The 20398-nt window shown below is 35.6% G+C and overlaps 2 protein-coding genes and 1 pseudogene across 3 annotated transcripts in view; 2 read left to right on the forward strand and 1 right to left on the reverse strand.

Annotated features, from left to right (window-relative positions):
* Positions 1 to 5945: 5945 nt before the first annotated feature.
* LOC309510150 (uncharacterized protein) overlaps positions 5946 to 20398 on the forward strand; it is a gene marked incomplete at its 5' end in the record, with an annotated part of 77118 nt that continues 62665 nt past the window's right edge. The window contains 2 exons of the mRNA XM_082191216.1: positions 5946 to 5971; positions 6015 to 7011. Of these exons, the coding sequence (XP_082047342.1) occupies positions 5946 to 5971; positions 6015 to 6852 (864 nt within the window). The 3' untranslated portion in view covers positions 6853 to 7011. The remainder of the gene's footprint in view (positions 5972 to 6014; positions 7012 to 20398) is intronic.
* On the forward strand, positions 9663 to 11794 carry LOC309510151 (amyloid beta A4 precursor protein-binding family B member 1-interacting protein-like; the record flags this gene model as incomplete). The annotated part of the gene is made up of 4 exons (XM_082191217.1): positions 9663 to 9698; positions 9939 to 10062; positions 10143 to 10189; positions 10994 to 11794. 4 exons carry the CDS (start codon positions 9663 to 9665, stop codon positions 11540 to 11542), a joined length of 756 nt encoding a protein of 251 aa, XP_082047343.1. The 3' UTR covers positions 11543 to 11794.
* LOC309510162 (protein adenylyltransferase SelO-like) lies at positions 12274 to 19935 on the reverse strand (annotated as a pseudogene). Its single transcript, XR_014211769.1, has 19 exons — positions 19706 to 19935; positions 19512 to 19630; positions 18343 to 18471; positions 18191 to 18255; positions 17846 to 17902; positions 17566 to 17679; positions 17142 to 17209; positions 16968 to 17055; positions 16809 to 16885; positions 16635 to 16707; positions 16446 to 16529; positions 15671 to 15800; positions 15549 to 15593; positions 15386 to 15467; positions 14925 to 15017; positions 14754 to 14833; positions 14629 to 14672; positions 13898 to 13977; positions 12274 to 13718 (listed from the first exon to the last, which is right to left on the reverse strand). The product of XR_014211769.1 is annotated as a protein adenylyltransferase SelO-like (transcript).

Below are 20398 nucleotides of genomic sequence, written 5' to 3' on the forward strand. Positions count from 1 at the left end.
ACAGTGGCAAATCTTCTGGTGTGGATGATCTCTCTGCTGAGTTTTTTAAAAGCTTTTGGAATGTGATTGGACATGATTTGTATGATGTTTTTTTGGAGTCCTTTAATCAAGGTGTTTTACCCCTAAGCTGTCGGAGGGCAGTGTTGACATTAATCCCTAAGAAAGGAGATCTTGGACTTTTGTAGAATTGGCGCCCTGTGTCGTTGCTGTGTACTGATTTTAAGATACTGTCAAAAGCTATAACTAATAAGTTGAAGAAATGTATGGCAACTATAATTCATGAAGATCAGTCATACTGTATCCCTGAGCGGACAATTTTCGACAACTTGTTTTTGCTAAGAGACATTATTGCAGTTGCTAAAAAACATCAAATTGATATTGGACTCTTATCTTTAGATCAAGAAAAAGCTTTTGACAGAGTGGATCACTTTTATTTACTAAAGACTCTGAAGGCCTTTGGCTTTGGACCACAATTTGTCTCTTGTATTAAACTGCTTTACAGTGAAACATCTAGTATGCTTAAGATTAATGGTTGTCTAACTAGACCTTTTGCAGTAACAAGAGGTATACGACAAGGATGCCCTCTTTCAGGACTTCTATATTCAATTTCTATTGAGCCTTTGTTGTCACATTTGAGGAAACGACTATATGGATTCTGTATTCCTGGTTTTCCAGAGATCCCACCTGTAAAACTCACAGCTTATGCTGATGATATAACTGTTTTCATAAGGAACATTGATGATATGGCTGCTTTGACTTCTAGTTTGAAAACTTTTCAAAAAGCTACATCTGCTAGAATCAATTGGGATAAATGTACATCCCTTCTGTTAGGCGAGTGGAGGGATATAGATCCTCCTCAAATCCCACAACAATGTGAATGGATCAAAGATGGTTTTAAAGTTCTTGGGATATATTTAGGATCTGATACTTATATGAAAAATGATTGGGAAGGATTAGTTGATAAAATTGTGGGGAAACTACAGAAGTGGAGATGGATTCTCCCGAGGTTATCTTTCAGAGGGAGATGTTTAATCGTTAATAATCTGGCAGCCTCAATGTTGTGGCACAGATTTACAGTGTTGAATCCCCCTGAAGAGTTATTGACTGCTATTCAAAAAGTCTTTGTTAAATTCTTTTGGGATGGTTATCATTGGCTTCCTCCTGGAGTTTTGTATCTCCCAGTTGTAGAAGGTGGTCAAGGACTTATAAATCTGGAGGCGAGAGTTAAGACAATGAGGTTTCAAACATTACAAAGGCTATTATATTGTTCAGATAAGATACCCTGGATTGCATTAGGTTTGTCTGTTTTACAAAGTATTGGGGGAGTTGGATTAGCTAAGCAGTTATTCCTAATTGAAAAATCTGTCCAAAATCCAAATCCAAGAGTAAGTGTTTCTTCTTCTAACTTTTATGTAACTGTATTAAAGGCCTGGCAAATGTTTAAAAAATTGAGAGATGATGATAAACATTATGGTGTTTTAGAACCATTGTTTTTTAATCCTCTCTTTAAAAGGAATTCTTCCATTCTGAGTTCAGTAATTGACAAGTTTTTAAACACAGGAATAGCTACTGTAAAAGATTTAATTGATTTTTCAAAGGGTCAATGGTATACGGCTAAATCTATAGCTAATAGAGTTGGGCTTAGATCAGAAAGATGTGTTGAAGGGATAATTGGAGATCTTAAAAAATCTTTTCCTCAGTCTTTCTTGACCTATGTAAACAATTTTATTGAGAATGATGAAAGGCCTATGATTTTTCCAGATCTTCGAGTTAATATAAGTCTTGATTTGGATGAAGATTTAAATGATACTTTATTGAAAAGATTTGAAGATGTATTGTTTCATAATGTTGGCAAAAAGATATTATATTGTATGTGTGTGAAATCCTTGTTTTATACTCAATTGAAAAGATGTGTTGATACTAAATGGAGAGAACATCTATCAATTTCTTCGGAAATAACTCCATCATGGAGGTGTTTGTATAAGCCCCCCATTCCTAAGAGGTCTGGGGACCTCCAGTGGAGAGTACTCCATTGTGCGGCAACTAACAGTTTTGTATCAAAATTTAATGAGATGGTTTTATCTGCATGCCTTTTTGCAATATTCTCGATACTGTTTTTCATTTTTTTTGTGATTGTTCAAGATTAATTCCTTTGTTTGAATTGTTGGATAAAATGTTTACTAAGCTTGGTTTTATGTTTACAAAAAATATGTTCATTTTTGGTGTGAAGTATAAGAAAGAATGGAAGGTACAATGTACACTTGGTAATTTTCTTGTGGGACAGGCAAAGCTGTCTATTTTAAAATCCCATACATGTAAGAATGAAGGAGAAGATGCTGATTTGCTTGGAATGTTTAAAACTCTTGTAGAGGGCCGGGTTGTTATGGAATATGCATACTGTAAATTAACAAACACAGACACACACACACACAGATACAGAGAGAAATGAACTAGTTAGACTGCAACAGCAAACTTTGAGAATATGCTAAATAAAATCAATAAATTAAAAAATACAAAAGATCTCTCTCTCTCAAACACACACACACACACACACACACACACACACACACACACACACACACACACACACACACACACACACAAACAAACAAACAAACAAACAAACAATAATTGTTTGGTCTTATTTTAGCCTAATAGGTGTTCCTGATATCTGCTGCATATGCAACAATACATAAAATAATTACAGTTTGTATGTACATAGTTAAAATAATATTTATTATTATAATTACATTTTTATTCCTGTTTTTTAACCTACAGTTTGATAATGATTGTTTGCTGTTGTTATTTTATTGTTTTTGCTGTTAGATCATAATTGCTGTTCCCTTCTGAAGTTTTATTACCATTTATAGAATTAAACTGAATAAAATACCAATTAATTGCAAAATGTCTGTATAAAGTGTTTTGAATTATCACTATCCATCCCTTATTTTGTTCGATTTTTTTAATGATCAAATACTGATTAACAAAAATGCTTGCATTGTGTTCCTTTTCTAACCAAACATTATTGTTTGATTGTAATCATAATGCAAAACCTGATACTTATGTAACAAAATTATCTAAAACTTGACAAAAATAGTCTTTTAGAATGTCTAAATATATATCCAAATAAATAAAAAAAAAACGAATAAAATGGAGAAATCATGTCTAAAAAAAACAATGGGAATCAAAAAGCCTCTCTATGTATTTATATAGGGAGCAACAGTACAGCCTACAGGCGGTTACACGACATTACACAAGTTTTTACTTTTTAACGCCACTGGATGACGCTTTTCTCACTTCAAAAAATGGATTTTAAAGGCCTGCACTAATGTGACATGTTGCATTTATTGAAAAATAATAATAATAAAAATATGAATTCTAATGGAACAAAATGCTCATAATTTTTTTTAGTAGTACCATAGAAACCTTTCTAAATTCGAAATAATAATAAAAAAATATTATTGAACAAAAATATATTACATTGGTTTTCCTGAAAAAAAAAAAAAAATGCAACAAAAAAAGACATTTTAAGGCTTCGGTCACTTTTGACAGCGAAGGAGCCAAGTGTGACCCCTAAACGAAGAGGACCAGAGGGATTTACAGTAAATCCAAAATTCTTTTTAAGATACAGAAAACAATGCACTGAAAAAGTGTGTTGAATTTAAATGATTGAATCATGCACATCAGTTCCACATGAACCAATTAAGTTCAACAAAGATCATTTGTTCACATAATGTCAACATCGTGGAATCAAGTCATTTCCAAGTAACCCAATGAAGAAGTTTTAAAGTGATTTTAATATGGTTCCCTAACTGGATTAATTCATTCAATTTCTTATATTTGTGTCACATGACTGAGTTATAAGATTGTATTAGATTGCTACGAAACTATTAATTAGCTATAGCATATATTAGCATGCTAAATGCTAAGCATGAAATCTAATTGTAATATAAGTAATAAACATATTAGAAAAATATTCTTTTAAATGGCCATTAATGGATCATTATTGGACAAATATTTAGAAACAAAAATATCTTCAAAATATTAAATTAATATTATTGAACTAAAATATAGTACATTTAATTGATAAAGTTACACTTCAGGTGTTATTAATGTTATCTCTTTATCACTCCATAGTTACAGCACTGCATGGTATTTGTCCCTCAGTTTCTCCTGAAGTTCATGGAGAACCGGCATCCTTTATAAAGCAGTGTAGAATATAGAGGCATTGCTTGTCACTACATTCAAATCACATCACACACTGCAATCTTTAATAAAATGGTCATTTTACACACTGTTTACACAGCGTCATTGTTCTCTACAGGTTGAAATATTGTGGAGTCACAGATGAAGGTTGTTTGAGGAAGATCTTGCATTCGTTTGAGAGTGCTTATATTTAAATTTGACTGTGATGTTTTTTACCCATGTTTTAATTTTTTAACAAAAAATTATTTGTGATCAAGCATTAATTGACGGACCCCCTGCAGTACGGCTGCGGACCCTTGTGTTAAACTGATCTGATCTGAACTGAGAGAGTGAAGAGTGTGTCATTGTTCTCTACAGGTTGAGGGATTGTGGAGTCACAGATGAAGGTTGTTCTGCTCTGGCTTCAGCTCTGAGATCAAACCCCTCACACCTGAGAGATCTGCATCTGTCTGAGAATAAACTAGGAGAATCAGACGTGAAGCTTCTCTCTGATCTGAAGAATGATCCACATTATAAACTGGAGACACTATCTTGTAAGTAGATTATTTACTAAAGATGACAAAATACAGTAATTTGTAACCTAATCTAAATAATTTAGAATACTTTGGAATACTAATAAGGTTTGTAACACAAAGGGTCCACCAAACATAGGACTTGGTTTTCCCCTGCATATTATCTTAATGACATCAGTTTTACACAGTATTTCTTGAAGAAAACAAAAATATTTTTGTTTTTATATATATATATATATATATATATATATATATATATATATATATATATATATATATATATATATATATATAATTTTTTTTTTTTTTTTTTTTTTTTTTTTACTGATGCAACACAATGCATTAAAAGCTGGGGTGTGTAAACTTTTTAAATTGCATGAACAGGATAAATTGTAATTATTTTGTCTTCTGTGAAACCGGGAAGTATTCGCTTCTGAAGGGCAGTACTGAATGAAAAAAAAAGATGATCTTTGAACAAAATGTACACATCATCATAATCCTGTTTAAAGTTTACACCCCCTGCTCTTAATGCATAGTTTCCTTCTTGAGCATCAGTAAATGTTTTTACCTTTTGTAATATTTGTGTATGAGTCACTCAATTGTCCTTAATGTAAAAATATGGATCTCAAAATCATACAGTCATTGTTGGAAAGGTGTCAAATATGCAGAAGATTCTGGAAAACCTAAAAATGTGCAAAACATGGAGGATTTTTCTGGAGAACAGCGAGTTTAACTGCTCAGTTATTTAGATCCTGTAATAAACATTATTTGTTCTCATTATTCTGAGAACACACACAGTCTCTATGGAATGGACTACATATGCCGTATTATCATTTAATCAGTTAGTACATAGATGTTGTCCGACAGGAGGTCCGCTCTGACTCTCGGCTGCAGGACATTGTCACAGAAGAATCTAGATCACTCCCAGAAAAGATTACAATTAATTGCGAGAGTAGTTTCTGTTCATCACATCATTCATATGATACGAATAATCGACTGAACCTTTCGTTTCCACGACGGTAAGTGGGAAGTGTTCCTGACACGATGATCTGTTCACAATGGTCTTGATCAGGATCTTCTTCATCTTGTCGTTCTCCCGCGTGCAGAACAACAGCTCTGATGTTCTCCTCACCTTTATATCTCTGGCTGTAATATTAATGTACTCTGTATGTATCTCTGCCTGTGTTTGATCTGAAATGAATCTACTGATGTGATGTGACCGCAGTAATGTCTCATACTCCATATGTGACTCTGTGTGTTTAATTGTAGTTTAAGGATCAGCTGATGGTGAATAAGGAGCCGCTACAGAGACGTCACAGTCACACAGTCAACAGAGACTGAAGACACAGAGACTGAAGACACAGAGACTGAAGACACAGAGACCGAAGACACAGAGACCGAAGACACAGAGACCGAAGACGCAGAGACCGAAGACGCAGAGACTGAAGACACAGAGACTGAAGACACAGAGACCGAAGACACAGAGACCGAAGACGCAGAGACCGAAGACACAGAGACCGAAGACACAGAGACTGAAGACACAGAGACTGAAGACACAGAGACTGAAGACACAGAGACCGAAGACACAGAGACTGAAGACGCAGAGACTGAAGACACAGAGACTGAAGACGCAGAGACCGAAGACGCAGAGACCGAAGACGCAGAGACCGAAGACGCAGAGACCGAAGACGCAGAGACCGAAGACGCAGAGACCGAAGACGCAGAGACCGAAGACGCAGAGACCGAAGACGCAGAGACCGAAGACGCAGAGACCGAAGACGCAGAGACCGAAGACGCAGAGACCGAAGACGCAGAGACCGAAGACACAGAGACTGAAGACACAGAGACTGAAGACACAGAGACTGAAGACACAGAGACTGAAGACACAGAGACTGAAGACACAGAGACTGAAGACACAGAGACTGAAGACGCAGAGACTGTGACATTACTATTTTATTTATTTTTTTCTGTATGTGCAGCTGCAAGTTTTTTTGTTTGTTTGTTGTTGTTTTTTTACTTTTGGTTCAGATCCAAAGACAGTTTGAAAAAGCATGAAACCTTAATACATTTTCTTTGTGTACAGGAATGCACCCTTATGTCTCTTATGAACTGGTTTTACATTTATCAATGGTGAAGTTGCTCGGAAGTCATCATCTAAGAAATTCTTCTTGAACTGAAAATTTGTTTTGTTACTTAATTATTTAAACTTTCATGATGGTTTCACATTGCGACATTGTTTTTCTTTAACCTATTCTACACTTGTAAGTTTCACTCTCGGTCCCATCACCGATCAGTAAAAAAAAAAAAAACTGGTTTTTGTACAGTGTATTTACATAATAATTTGAATGTAATAAGATAACGTTCATTTTGGATGAAGACCTATTTAGCCTGCACAAAATGATCATATTCATCTGAAATGATGGGTCAATCTGATGATCATCATGTTCACAAGAAAGCAAACCGAAGACAGAGCATAAAAGATTATTGAATTTACAGTTTGCTTGTTTTTGTGTGTAACATGATGTTTATTCATTTATTCTTATTATAGAAGGTATAATATCTCACCACTGTAATAGAGGAACTGCAAACTGTCAAAAGTAGCCTCTCATTTGTCCACTGGCCAAAGTGTTTTAAAGACACAGCTGTGCAGTGTTGAGCTCACTGCTGTCCTGGGACACTGAAACCATTGTGGAACATTACCTTGAATATGTGCAGGAAGAGCTTCTCTGATCTGATCAAACTCTGTTTCTGTGCAAATCAATCCATGCATTATAACTGTAACCATAATAATAGCAGGCATGTGTGACAGTGAGTATCTGTTGTCTCATTTCACTGGCCAGCTCTGTGTAATTCTCTCTGCAGTGGCTCTGAGCTCCAGTCCAGGGCTGCGTTTCCCAGAAGCATTGTGAAGTTGATCGTGAAGACCATTTGCCACCAATGTCCTCTACGATCAACTTATCTCACAATGCTTTGGGAAACGCAGCCCATTTTCTCTCAGATACCCAGACATTGGCCTATTGTGAGAGATTTCTTTGTACAGCATATATCCAGAGTCTTTATTGCGCAACCACAAACTCTAATGATCACAATACATTTATGTGTGTAAGTCGCATAGTTTGACGTAGGCAATTACATAGATACAAATAGAAATCCTTTTCATTGCTGAATGTGTTCCTAACAATTCAACTATTAATTTTCCCACACAGGGCCTCTGACGTGAGTTTACGAGAGCGCCACGGCGCATGCGCGAGAACTGAGAAGTTTTCTTTGATTAGCTCTTTTAGCTTTTCATGAAAACCATCAAGTTCTCTGCACTCTAAAAAAACATGCATCAACGTTTCTGGAGCAGATCTACCCACATCACAATCCCTCTTTATGTTCTTGTTTATCTGGTGGAGGACCACTTTCCTGTAGATTCTGTTGTGTCTTAATTTAAAATCCAGGTTTTCACATTCTATTCCATTGTACTTTACACATAGATTTTCCCAAATTTCCTTAACCTTTAAGCCAGGGAGCACCTTTAGGCCACACATTTTCTGATGCTGGTAATTTGATCTCTTTTTTCAAAATAAATGTGTACATCATATTAGTGGATACTCCTTCTAGTAGTCTTTTCCCATCACCTCCGTCAAAATACAAATCTGGCAATCCCCATTCCCCAGGTTTAACAGTTTCATTTTCAATACTCTCTACCCAGGCTCTGGGCAGACTTGTCTTAATATTTTCACACATCGAGTCCACTTTTGACATTTCGATTACATCATCCCACTCCGAAACACAATCATATAAGGCTCTATTAGGTAAGAACCCTCTTACATCATATGCTATATCCTTAACTTGTCTCACTCCTGCTTTCATATACAATTTGTCATAAAACACTCTCTCTTTCATTCTAAAATTTGGATATAAAAATATCGGTTGTTTTAAAACTTGATTTATATTTTCACACTCATACTGTATATTTCTGTATATGACCTCTGCCCACACACTTAGCACTTCCTGATAAAACAGCGGCATTTTGTCATACATCGGCTTTTTCAATCCCATAAAAAGCCCTTCTTCCCCACATCCACTACATTTGTCCAGCACATCCTTCATATAACCTTTCCATCCATACTCCACTTTATCACATAAATACTTTTTCATCGTTTTTACCCTTATGGCCTTCTTTTTAACTTCTAAGTCAATCAATCCTAATCCTCCTTCTTTATAACTTGCAATTAATGTTTCCTTGCTATTTTAACTCCTTTCCCTCCCCACATAAAATCATTTGTTATCTCAGTCATCTCATTAAGAAAGCATGACAAATCATCAAGGGTGTTTCAGCCTATGATTAGGTTAGGGTGGGCTGTGTTTTATGTTTGTCAAGAATGCAATGCAAAAAAAAAATGCAATAAATGTAATACATGCACAATTAATAAAGTTGAATAATTCAAAATTATAAAGCACAATATTTTTGTGGTTCATTTTAGCAATATTTAGGACTAATCCTAAAGTGTGGCATGAGGGGCACTGGCAATCAAATTGTGATTTTAGTGTGTCATCCACTGTCTCTGCTATGCAACTGCAGCTCAATAACATATGTAATCAAAACAATGTTAATATCACCAACTGTCCATTTGAAGAAAAATGAATATTAGCAAAGCATGAACTAATACTGAAAACCCTAGTAAGTTGTTACCCAACCCTTTGTTGTTTTGAGAACAAAAAAACATTGATTAAAGATTCAATCCCTGAAAAATGAATGGTTCCACAAATCTGTAGAGAATGACAGGGAAACAATAGCGAAAACAACTAAATGAAGTGTTATTATCTTGGCCTTCTCAGGTGTGTATATCAGGTGTGTGTCATGTTCATATGGTCACTGTGATCTGCTTTATGGATCCTCAAATTCAAAAAGAATCCCAATACATCAAGTATCTGTGTTGTGATGATGAGTTGACCATGACTCTGTGGGTGACTGGGATACGTATTGCAAAGGTGAGCAGAAACCAGGCCACACACCAAAAACCAAAATAGATAATGATGATAAATGCAAGAAGACACTAAGTTGAAGTTTTTGCAGCAAATTAAATTATAAATTATAGTTTACAATGCAAAAACATACTGTAAATTGTAGCTGTATTGTGTTGGGTCCTATTGTGAGCTGTCTACTTTGTCAAAAAAAAAAAAGTTCTTCTACTTTATTAACGGTCTTGTTTTGTCATGATTTTGTCATAGTATGGTAAGCAGTTATATGAAAACTACAAAGCCGCTGTGAGGAAAGCAGCCGGCACTGGAAGCTGGGCTAACCGCACTATCCAGGCCTCCTCCAGTGCATCCACACCCTCTCCTACACCTAAAGGTAGAGATAATGAGCTATGATGTATCATAGATCTTGATATATTAAAGGATTTTGATGACATTTTTGTGCTTATCTTTCAGCCAAAGCTGCGAATGGACACGCTCCTCAGCTTCCAAAGGACACCAAGGTACCTCTAAATCTATCAGTTAGTAATGAAGAACACCATAATATAATACCATAAATAATATAAGTTCATGGACCATAACTGAAGTGTGAACTATTATGTTTTCAGACACTTAACTGCATGTTAATTGCAATTAAACAAAATATAGTTTAAATTTATTAACACACTTAAGTACATAATTTTATAACATTTCATAATTACTTCTTCTTTCAATGAAATATGAAGTTTACTGCCGAATGTACTGAGAAGCATTTATAGTAAACTAAAATATACATATATCATTTCTATTGAAACTTGACATGTTTTCAATATTTAATTACACATTTGTCATGATGAAGTTGCCAATTGGTCAATTTAAAATATTAACATTAAATGTATTAACGAATAACACGCAAATTTGATTATAATTTCAACTGTAGTGTGTGCTCTAGTATGTTTGTCAATATCAAAATAAATGTACTGCAAAAGATTACTAAACCATAATTTAAAAAGTATAACTGTTAATTTGTCATGATTGCAAAGTACACTTTTTAAAATTGCACTAAACTCTGTTAAGAAACAGTCATGAAAGTGCAGTGTCTTTAAATACACATATAGTGGCCTTTTATTTAATGAACAATATATTATCTGAAAATATATATTTTTAAATATACTTCAAAGATTTAAAGTATACTTCAAGAGCAGTAAAATTACGCACACTAATATTTTACGAAGGGTAACGGTTCCTTTAGAGCTGTTTTAATCCCCTTGTAATTTCATCATTTATCTGAAATGCTCCTGAATGCTACTTTTGGTTTGTTTTTGAAGGGTCCTGGCAACCAAACATCTTTCCCACCACCTCCGCCTTCAATGGAAACCCTGCCTCCTCCACCACCCGACCCCATGTTGCCTCCTCCTCCCCCTGCTCCTCCTGCCAGCACAACCAAAGTCAACAAGTTTCCTCCTCCAGCTCGATTCCCACAATCCTCCTTCCCACCTCCACCCATGGATGACCTGCCTCCACCACCACCTCCTCCAGAAGATGCCGAGCTGCCCCCTGACTTTCTTCCTCCACCGCCTCCTAGTTTTGCACCTTACGGGGGAGACTCACTCCCCCCACCACCTCCAGACCCCATCACCTCCCTTCCACCTCCTCCTCCTCCTGGTCCCCAAAACTTTGCATCTGCAGGTGGAGCTCCACCACCACCGCCTCCACCACCAGCTCCTGCACCGGCTGCCAACCCATCCGCCGGCTCCATCAGAAAAATGCCTCCAGCTCCACCAAAGAGAACGACACCTCTACAAACAGCGCCCCCAGGTGGCGAACTCATGTCAGAACTGATGACAGCAATGCTGAAAAAGCGCAGTCAACAATGATCTTGAAGACAGATAGAGCTAATTGACATGTTTTTGTAGTTGGACTGAGGAACTGACCGCCAAACAAGTTCTCGGCGTGACATTAGGACACACATCTTTAATTATTTTGTTTAATATTCTTGCATTACACCACCAGACTAAAATATGTAAATACTTTGTACTTACGCACCTAATCAGATTATTTGTATTACAAATATGCTATATCATCATTGCTAATGGAATGTCATAATAAATAAGGTCTTGCAAAGTTAACTGCAGTGGTGGTGGAAGTACTGAATCTCAGTACTTAAGTAAAAGTACAAATAACCAGAGACATATTTACTTTAGTAAAAGTAGAAGTACCACAATGAAAACCCTACTTAAGTAAAAAGTACCTGATTTTAAATGTACTTTAAGTATTAAAAGTAAAAGTACTTGCATAACAATTTATTCTCTTAATGTCTATATTCTAAAAATTAGGGCTGTAACAATATGAATCCGAAATCGCTACACTCAGATCTACGAACCTGTGTCGCGGTGTGAGAAGGGAGAAGGCAGAATCGCGACACACCCCTTTTTTGAAGTTAACATTATACAATACGTAGCCCTACACCACAAAACTAGTTGAGGATAAATTATTTAATATTTGGCAATTCCATCGTTATAAACGGGACATTTGCAGTAAAAACTTGAAATATAAATTCTCAGAAAATGCATTTAATACATATTGAAAAATACCAGTATGCGTTTTATATTTAATGGGAAATCTAGGCTACACATGCGTTACGGGACACAAACAATATTTAACTTTTAGGTAGAAAAATATTTTTTTGTAATTCTGTGAATTACACTGCGCAAACCAAAAGTAATACCCACCGGATGAAGGGTTGGCTCTCCACAGAACATAACATATTCATTTTATTTTATTTTTCGTGTTCCCATTTATGAGGAAAAAACAATGTTACAGACGTGACCGCTCTGAAAGGCACTAAAAGACTGCTTTAAAACTTTCACTGAGACCTCAAACAGAAAGCACAAAGCCTTTTTTAAATTTGAATTTCGTTTTGTATTAATTGTATCTCAATTTTAATCAATGTTTCATCAAACAATTGCCAGGATTTAATAAATAAGTAGAAAATAGATAATCACGACACGTAGGCGCTGGCGAGTGAACTGGAGCTCGTCTCATAAATGAACCGAAACTCAGCGTATAAGGTATCCTACTTGCCTCACAGACCTGATAAATATATCTTTAGACAGCTTTAAATGTGTACTTTTAAACAGAACAATTCAAAACGAAAGAAAACCGACTGCTCTCTGCTTATAATCCGTATGAAATGCGCATTTCTCTCTGGCGCGTTCACTACTGCGAAGATCGCGTATCAGTATCGTCAACCTCATCTTTGCAGCCGACACAGAAAACACTTGTTTATTAATAAACAATTAAAATGTCTTCTTGCTATATTTGACATATTCATTACTTTTGCTGGTTCTTTGTGACAGCTTTTAGGTGCTTTATTGTTAGCGCCACCAACGCGATCAGCACCGAAAACATGGAGATTTTTTTCAATCCCTGTTTTGGCAGGGGGAAAAACTGATCCGAAAATGTAACGAAACGTTGTAGAAATGTAGTGGAGTAGAAAGTATAATAATTGCTGCAAAAAGTAACGAAGTAAAAGTCAAAAGTATGCACTATTGATTCTACTTAAGTAAAGTACAGATACGTGAAAAGTGTACTTAAGTAATGTAACGAAGTATTTGTACTTCGTTACATTCCACCACTGGTTAACTGTTTAACAGATTTTGACATGCCTAATTGTTAAACAGGAGTAAACGAGATGCATGATGCAAAGATTTTTGCCCTTTTGTAGAAATGCAGAAACAGCAATATTACAAAAGACATCCATGTCCATTATCCATATATAACGTGCATATATGTACATATATAACATCAAACATGGCGCATCCTCCAATCAGATCATCCATTAGGAAGTGTGATTACAATGTCATAAACAATATTTTTGGTTCAAATGATGCTGAAATTCATGATTTTTTTTTTTCATTCGACCCTGAGTTAGGAAGAACAGCTGACCCTCAGCTGCTGAACCCAGGATGGAGGTTTACTGGCATATCCGGCTCTCTCAGCCTCTTCCTGCTCCATAAATGGCTCCATTAAAGTCTTCTGCAACAGTGTCACCTAGAAATACATCAAACATACTGTCAACAAGCCATAATGGTCTGTCTGAAGATGTTACATTGTATGTATAATTGTCAAGTCTTCATTTCACAGTAATATATTAAAGCAAACACTCTAAGATATATGATAAGCATGATCATGACAGCATATTAGTTTGACATCACATGTAATAATAATACCTCTGAAAAGTCATTTTTCTCTGCTTTTCTGATAGCAGATTCAGCCATCCAGTTCCTCAACACATACCGTGGGTTTACTCCTGAACAATAGAAAAATTACTAATAACATTAAATACAACATAACACATCGTAAAAAAACGTACACTACCGTTTAAACATTTACGGTCAGTAAGGCTTTTTAAAAAAAAAAGAAAATAATATTATTCAGCAAGGCTGCATAAAAAGGGACAATAAAGACATTTATAATATTACAAAAGATTCAAATAAACGCTGTTCTTTTGAACTTTATATTAATCAAAACATGTATCAGGGTTTCCTCAGAAATATTAAGCAGCTCAACTGTTTTCAAATGTTTCTTGAGCAGCAAATCATCATATTAGAATGATTTCTGAAGGATCATGTGACATTGAAAACTGGAGAAATGATCACAGGAATAAATTACATTCAACTGAACAAATATATTAATTACACAAATACTGTATATTCAAATAGAATAATTTATTTTATATTGTAATAATATCTCATAATATAATAAATAATATATTATAGTAATACAAAATGACTGTTTTTATTGTATTTTTGATTAAATAAATGCAGCCTTCGTGAGCATAAGAAACTTCTTTCAAAAACAAATCTTACCAATCCTGAACATTTCAGCGGTAGTGTTACTGTAACAATATATAAACACATAATATATAACACTGCATCATATAACATATACAAAAACACACCTTGCATTCTGTGCTGCCGTTCTTCATCTGAGTCACTCATTATCCTGTAGAAGACGATTAACACATCAAGTGATGTTCATTTTTAATCCTCTAAAGAGTTTGAGTTTACATTACAGCAACATTACCTTGACAGACGCTGTAAATACAGCTGAACCCAGTCTCTGAAATGCTTGTGTGATGAGAGGTCTGAAAGAGCCCACAAAGACTGTCAAGAGAGACACAGTCACAGTTAATGGACTGAAATCATGATTATGGATATTGCGGCTGCTGTGGGAGTGAATGGAGAGGAAACGTACCGGAGCAAAGGATCCCTTCTGAAGCCGGGACAGGGTCACTTCACTCAGCTGTCTGAAAGTCATAGTGAAGTCTGCTCCAGTGTCCTCCATTAGCTCAACACATCACACATCACACAACATTATATGGGTCATTCTCAGGAAATGCTGCCATTTGTGTGATCTACTACTGATTTAACTCCATACTGAACTTAACTATTTCTGACAGTTTGGTCGTTAAATATATAATAATAAAATAAAAAAACTATCTAATTAAAAAAGTTTATAATGAAATTATGTGTGTGTGTGTGTGTGTGTGTGTGTGTGTGTGTGTGTGTGTGTGTGTCTTACTGATTCCTTACTTTTTTTTATTTCTTTTTTTTATTGTCACAAATGACACCATTTCCTGAGAATGGCCAAATAACTTTATCACATGAATTAATTATAGTACAATTAGAGAAAAAAACAATTCAGCTAATATTTACCTTTAGAAGAAATGCAATCACATATGAATCCTTTTCTTCATTTCCCAGAAAGCCCAACTTTGCTTTGAACATCTCATGAAATCTATAACAGAAACAGTAAAGTGAGATCAGGAACGACTCAGAGAGGAATACAGTGATCTATATTGTCTAATGACAGGCTCACCTTTGATGGTAGATTTGTGGATACTCTCTCAATATTTGCTGAGATCTGAAGTAAATGAATTGACACGAATCACTCTTATTTATTCCAGACCAATACCAACAGAAAATAAAAGGATCTCTTACTGTGAAAGCTGATCTGAGGTCAGCAGTGGTTTCAGAGCTTCTAGAAGTTTCTGTAGATTGAACAGGCCAACATTAGCCTGAGCTCCTATACTGTACCGGCCCTCGTCATCAGACGTGTTGGGGACAAAATCTATACAGAGGAAACAATGCTGGAGCAATAACACACATTTAACAATAGAATTATTATATGTAATTATTATGGCTGTCTGTTTCACTTTAACTTATTAGAATATAATGAAGTAAAATAAAACAAGTAATGGATAAAAAAAAGTATGCAATTAATCATGCCCCTCAACCCATGTATATATACTGTAAGTATATACAAAATTTATAGTAGATCTAAAGTAGCTTACTATTCATACAATGTTCCACTTTTGCAGTATTGTATACATATATATATATGTATGCGTGTGTGTGTGTTCTCGTATATGGTTTAGGAGGACACAAATGTGTATAATGACAACGTAAACATCTTCACACTTCCTGTGTCCTCATAGGTTTAGGGGTAGGGTTAATATACAGAGTCCCTGTGTGTGTGTGTGTGTGTGTGTGTGCGCGCGTGTGTGTGTGTGTGTGTGTGTGTGTGTGTGTGTGTGTGTGTGTGTGTGTGTGTGTGTGTGTGTGTGTGTGTGTGTGTGTGTGTGTGTGTGTGTGTGTGTGTGTGTGTGTGTGTGTGTGTGTGTGAAATGTTATATGACAAAAAAGCTTAAAAACTAAACGTATAGGAAGATGATTGCTAATATTATGAAAGTTTAAGTTAGACAAAGAAACATACTTGGGTCATATGATTCCATAAATCCAAATGGGCCATAATCAAAAGTGATAGAAAGCAGACTGAAGTTATCTGTGTTACAGACTCCTGTGTGAAGATGCAGATCATGTTGTTGTGCATTTTGCGTATTAAGCTCGATCTATAATGATAAATCTATGTGATAACTAAACAAGTAAAGCAGAGTGAACTAACCATGAGCAAAACCAACCGACATCCAGTGGGCGATTAAATGTGCCGTTTCATTCAGCACTCGAGAGAAAAACCCCTTCACACAACATGAAAACCATTCAAATATAGTGAGACTGATCAGACAATATAAAATAATCTTGTATTACAGCTAAACAGCAGAGAGACACAGATACTCACCACATACTTGTCAGGGTCATTTGTTGCTAATTGCTATAGATTTAAAATGCTCTTTAATTACAAAGTCCAACAATGTCCTGAAAATAAAAAATAAAAATAAATTAAAAAGCAAATAAGAGTGAGAAAAAAATATTATCTCCCAAGTTAAAGTTAATATACCGTAGGACATCTAACTCTCCAGTTCTAGTTAATATCTCCAGTGAACCGATACGAAACCAGGACTTGGCCAGACGCAGAACAACCGCTCCTGATAGATACAGAGAACAATCACATAAAGCTGAGGAGGATAAAGAACTTAGTTACTCGATTTTTCCAAATCTGATCGTATTTTACCTCTTTCTTTTATGACACTGCCATTATAAAACGGATCCCTCCAAACAGGTTCCTCACTCACAACCAGACTGACAAACAATAAAGGCAAAAAAATGGAAAAAGTATAAATAAAAATAAAAATAATATTCAACACCAAACATTTGAATATGATAAATCCATATATTACTCTTCTTGTGCATGTCCATTCATATATATTGTGCATATATATGTGTGTGTGTGTGTGTGTGTGTGTGTGTGTGTGTGTGTGTGTGTGTGTGTGTGTGTACCTGAGGGCTCTGCTGGTACATGTGTGTGTGTATGTGTGTGTGTGTGTGTGTGTGTGTGTGTGTGTGTGTGTGTGTGTGTGTGTGTGTGTGTGTGTGTGTGTGTGTGTGTGTGTGTGTGTGTGTGTGCGTGTGTGTGTACCTGAGGGCTCTGCTGGTACGTGTGTGTGTGTGTGTGTGTGTGTGTGTGTGTGTGTGTGTGTGTGTACCTGAGGGCTTCACTGCACAGGAACTCCCTCACAGAGGAGCGAATCACAGCCCGTCCATCACCAGACCTGCACACAAAACATCATGTACAGTAAACAGCATAACCATTACACTCCTGCCAGACAGAGAATCACACACTATGAGTCATAATGTAAGATCATTTACAACTAAATATATCTCAGAATTACTTAAAAAGCATATCAAAAATATTGAGCAGCAGAAACTGATATTCACCTTGAGTACGGTGTCTTTCCAGAGCCTTTCAACTGGACTTCCCATCTTTCACCCTTTCTGGATAAAAGAGAGATTGTATACCGCTCTAACGGTTAACACTTGTCACAGTTCTAAACTGAGAGATGTCATTGTTCAGACGCATGTTTAAGCATTAAGTGAGAATTAGATAAAAAAATGCCAGAATCATCTATTTGCTGAAAAACCAGTAAGTATAGATCACACTTTCCATTCTTTAATCTTAAACAACATTATGGGAAAGTTGACATGCATTACAACAGAAAAGTCACATCTGACAATAACAACTGATGATTTGTGTTGAACGCTGATGGAAAAGGATGATTTTACCTGTTTGTGTATTCACCCAACAAATGTGCTCTTCCATCCCCCAGCTGTCCGGCCCAATAACCAAACTATAATAATAATAACACATGGTTGACATGTTTGCTCTGGTTGTCTTACGCCATCGCTGTCGGGTTTGAAGTGACGGTCAGTTTTACCTGATGGCCCCCGTATCTGTGTGCCAGTGGAACAGAGCCAGGAAACAGTTTCCCACCACTGACACAACGGACAAACTCTTCATTCTGAATCACAGACTCATTCAGATCCAAAATATTCCTCAACACATCCTGAAATACACAAAAGAGCCTGAATATATGCAGAAACAACATTTACACAAAAGTACTGTGGTGGTACCATGGTCCAGTTTGGTTTTAAAGCAGTTTTCTCAGACTGTGATCCTCAGACCACTGGTGGTTCTGTAAAGAGTCCAAGTGGCCCACGAGTTCATTAGCTGATTAAAAGCTTTATGACTGAATCAATTAATAAAAGTATAACTGACAAAAACAAACAAAAAACACTAAATGAACTGAATTAATTAACTCAATACAATAAATGAACTGTTTGTGACTAAATAAATGTATGATAAAGTGTTTCTATTGGTATGTAAGTGTTGGGTCCAATTTTTAAGCTAGCATTATATAATATCTATATATATAGAGAGTATAATAGCTAAAAATAATTTGCCCACAACCTAAAGTAGACATTTATTTGAGGAGTTGGGTGGTTCAATTTTTTTTTTTTTTAAGTGATCTGCTTCACCCTTGTAAAAAATAAGTGTTAAAAATAAAAATGGAAAACTATGTTTCTTTTAAAAAACAGTTATTGCAGATAATACAAAATTAATTAAATAAAAAGCCACTTAACAAGTATACTTTCATGACCGTTTCTTACAAACTATAATAAATGTTCATTTAATTTCAGTTAACATGATGCAATTAAGTGTCCGAAACATTATATTCAGTTTGCACCAAAGTATATTCTTTTAAAGTAGCCTATATTATTTTCATAATTTCTCTTTTTAAAAGTATGATGAAGTGTACTTCTTTGTAACAACAGCCTGAATAAGTTCAAAATTATGCTGACGACGACAATGCTATTGGTAGTGATGATGATGATTAATTTATTACTATTTTAAAATGTGGACAAGAAAAATGATAAAGAATGGGTGGGTGTGACCAAACTTTTGACTGGTGGTTAGATGGCACTAGCTCCATTGTATTTTTCTGTTTCATAAATTATACACAGTTACTGCAACAATATCCCCAGGTTTGACTGCAGTGAAGCACAAGTTCTCTGTAAATGATGATGAGTGGATGGGTTTATTGACCTGTGACACAGCAGCCAGTGTCAGGGGCTCTTTCAGAGGAGAGGGCTGAGACTCTGAAAACACACTTCTCTTCACAGTACGAATAACATTACCATCAACCTCATCAAGAGGCAGAGCATCTGTAAAACACACAGAAGTTATTAAAACATATCAACGTGTAAAATAGCATGTTGGCACTCATATCTGTATCTTACCTAGTAGTTTATGTGATAATGCCAGTGGTATTTCTCCACAGTGTTTCACATTGCTATAAAAGTGACTCTTATCGAACTCTCTTTCATTACAACTTTCATTCTCACAGAATTCTTGTTCGTCCCTAAATGTAGCGATGGCGACGGCCGATAAAAATAAAAATAATGTGAACCCATGTTTTGTCATTACATCAAACTCACAGGCATATTTTTTTAGTTTATATGCCCTGTACTTCCTTACATCACGTAACTAGAGGAAAACATCAGAACTGTCACACAAACAATCCTTCAATTTTCCACCAGAGGGCGCTCATCGGCTCAAAAACACGAATGCTCCATTTATGCAATATTCGGGACTTTTTTGTCTTTTTGGAAATGTATGCGAGTTATAAAGTATAACCGATTAAATCTATTAGTTGTATGGGTTCAGAAGCTGTCGTACAAATGGAAACTCTCGGAACTTTCTCACTATAATGATTAAATAAGCGTCTCTAGCCAATGATCAGAGACGACTGTGATTGGTCAACCTCAAATCTGTATTGTAAAAAGTAACAGGTGCCATGTGACCAGCCGTTTAAAAAAAATACTGAATACTTAAAAATTATAAATATTACTGGAGAAGATTGAAATCTCTATGATTGAAATGAATGTAATGAAAATGTAATTTTTTTAATGTAAAAATGTAAACATGTTTTA

The sequence above is a fragment of the Leuciscus leuciscus genome (assembly GCF_965113295.1).
Source record: "Leuciscus leuciscus genome assembly, contig: SUPER_11_unloc_3, whole genome shotgun sequence".
Taxonomy (NCBI): domain Eukaryota; kingdom Metazoa; phylum Chordata; class Actinopteri; order Cypriniformes; family Leuciscidae; genus Leuciscus; species Leuciscus leuciscus.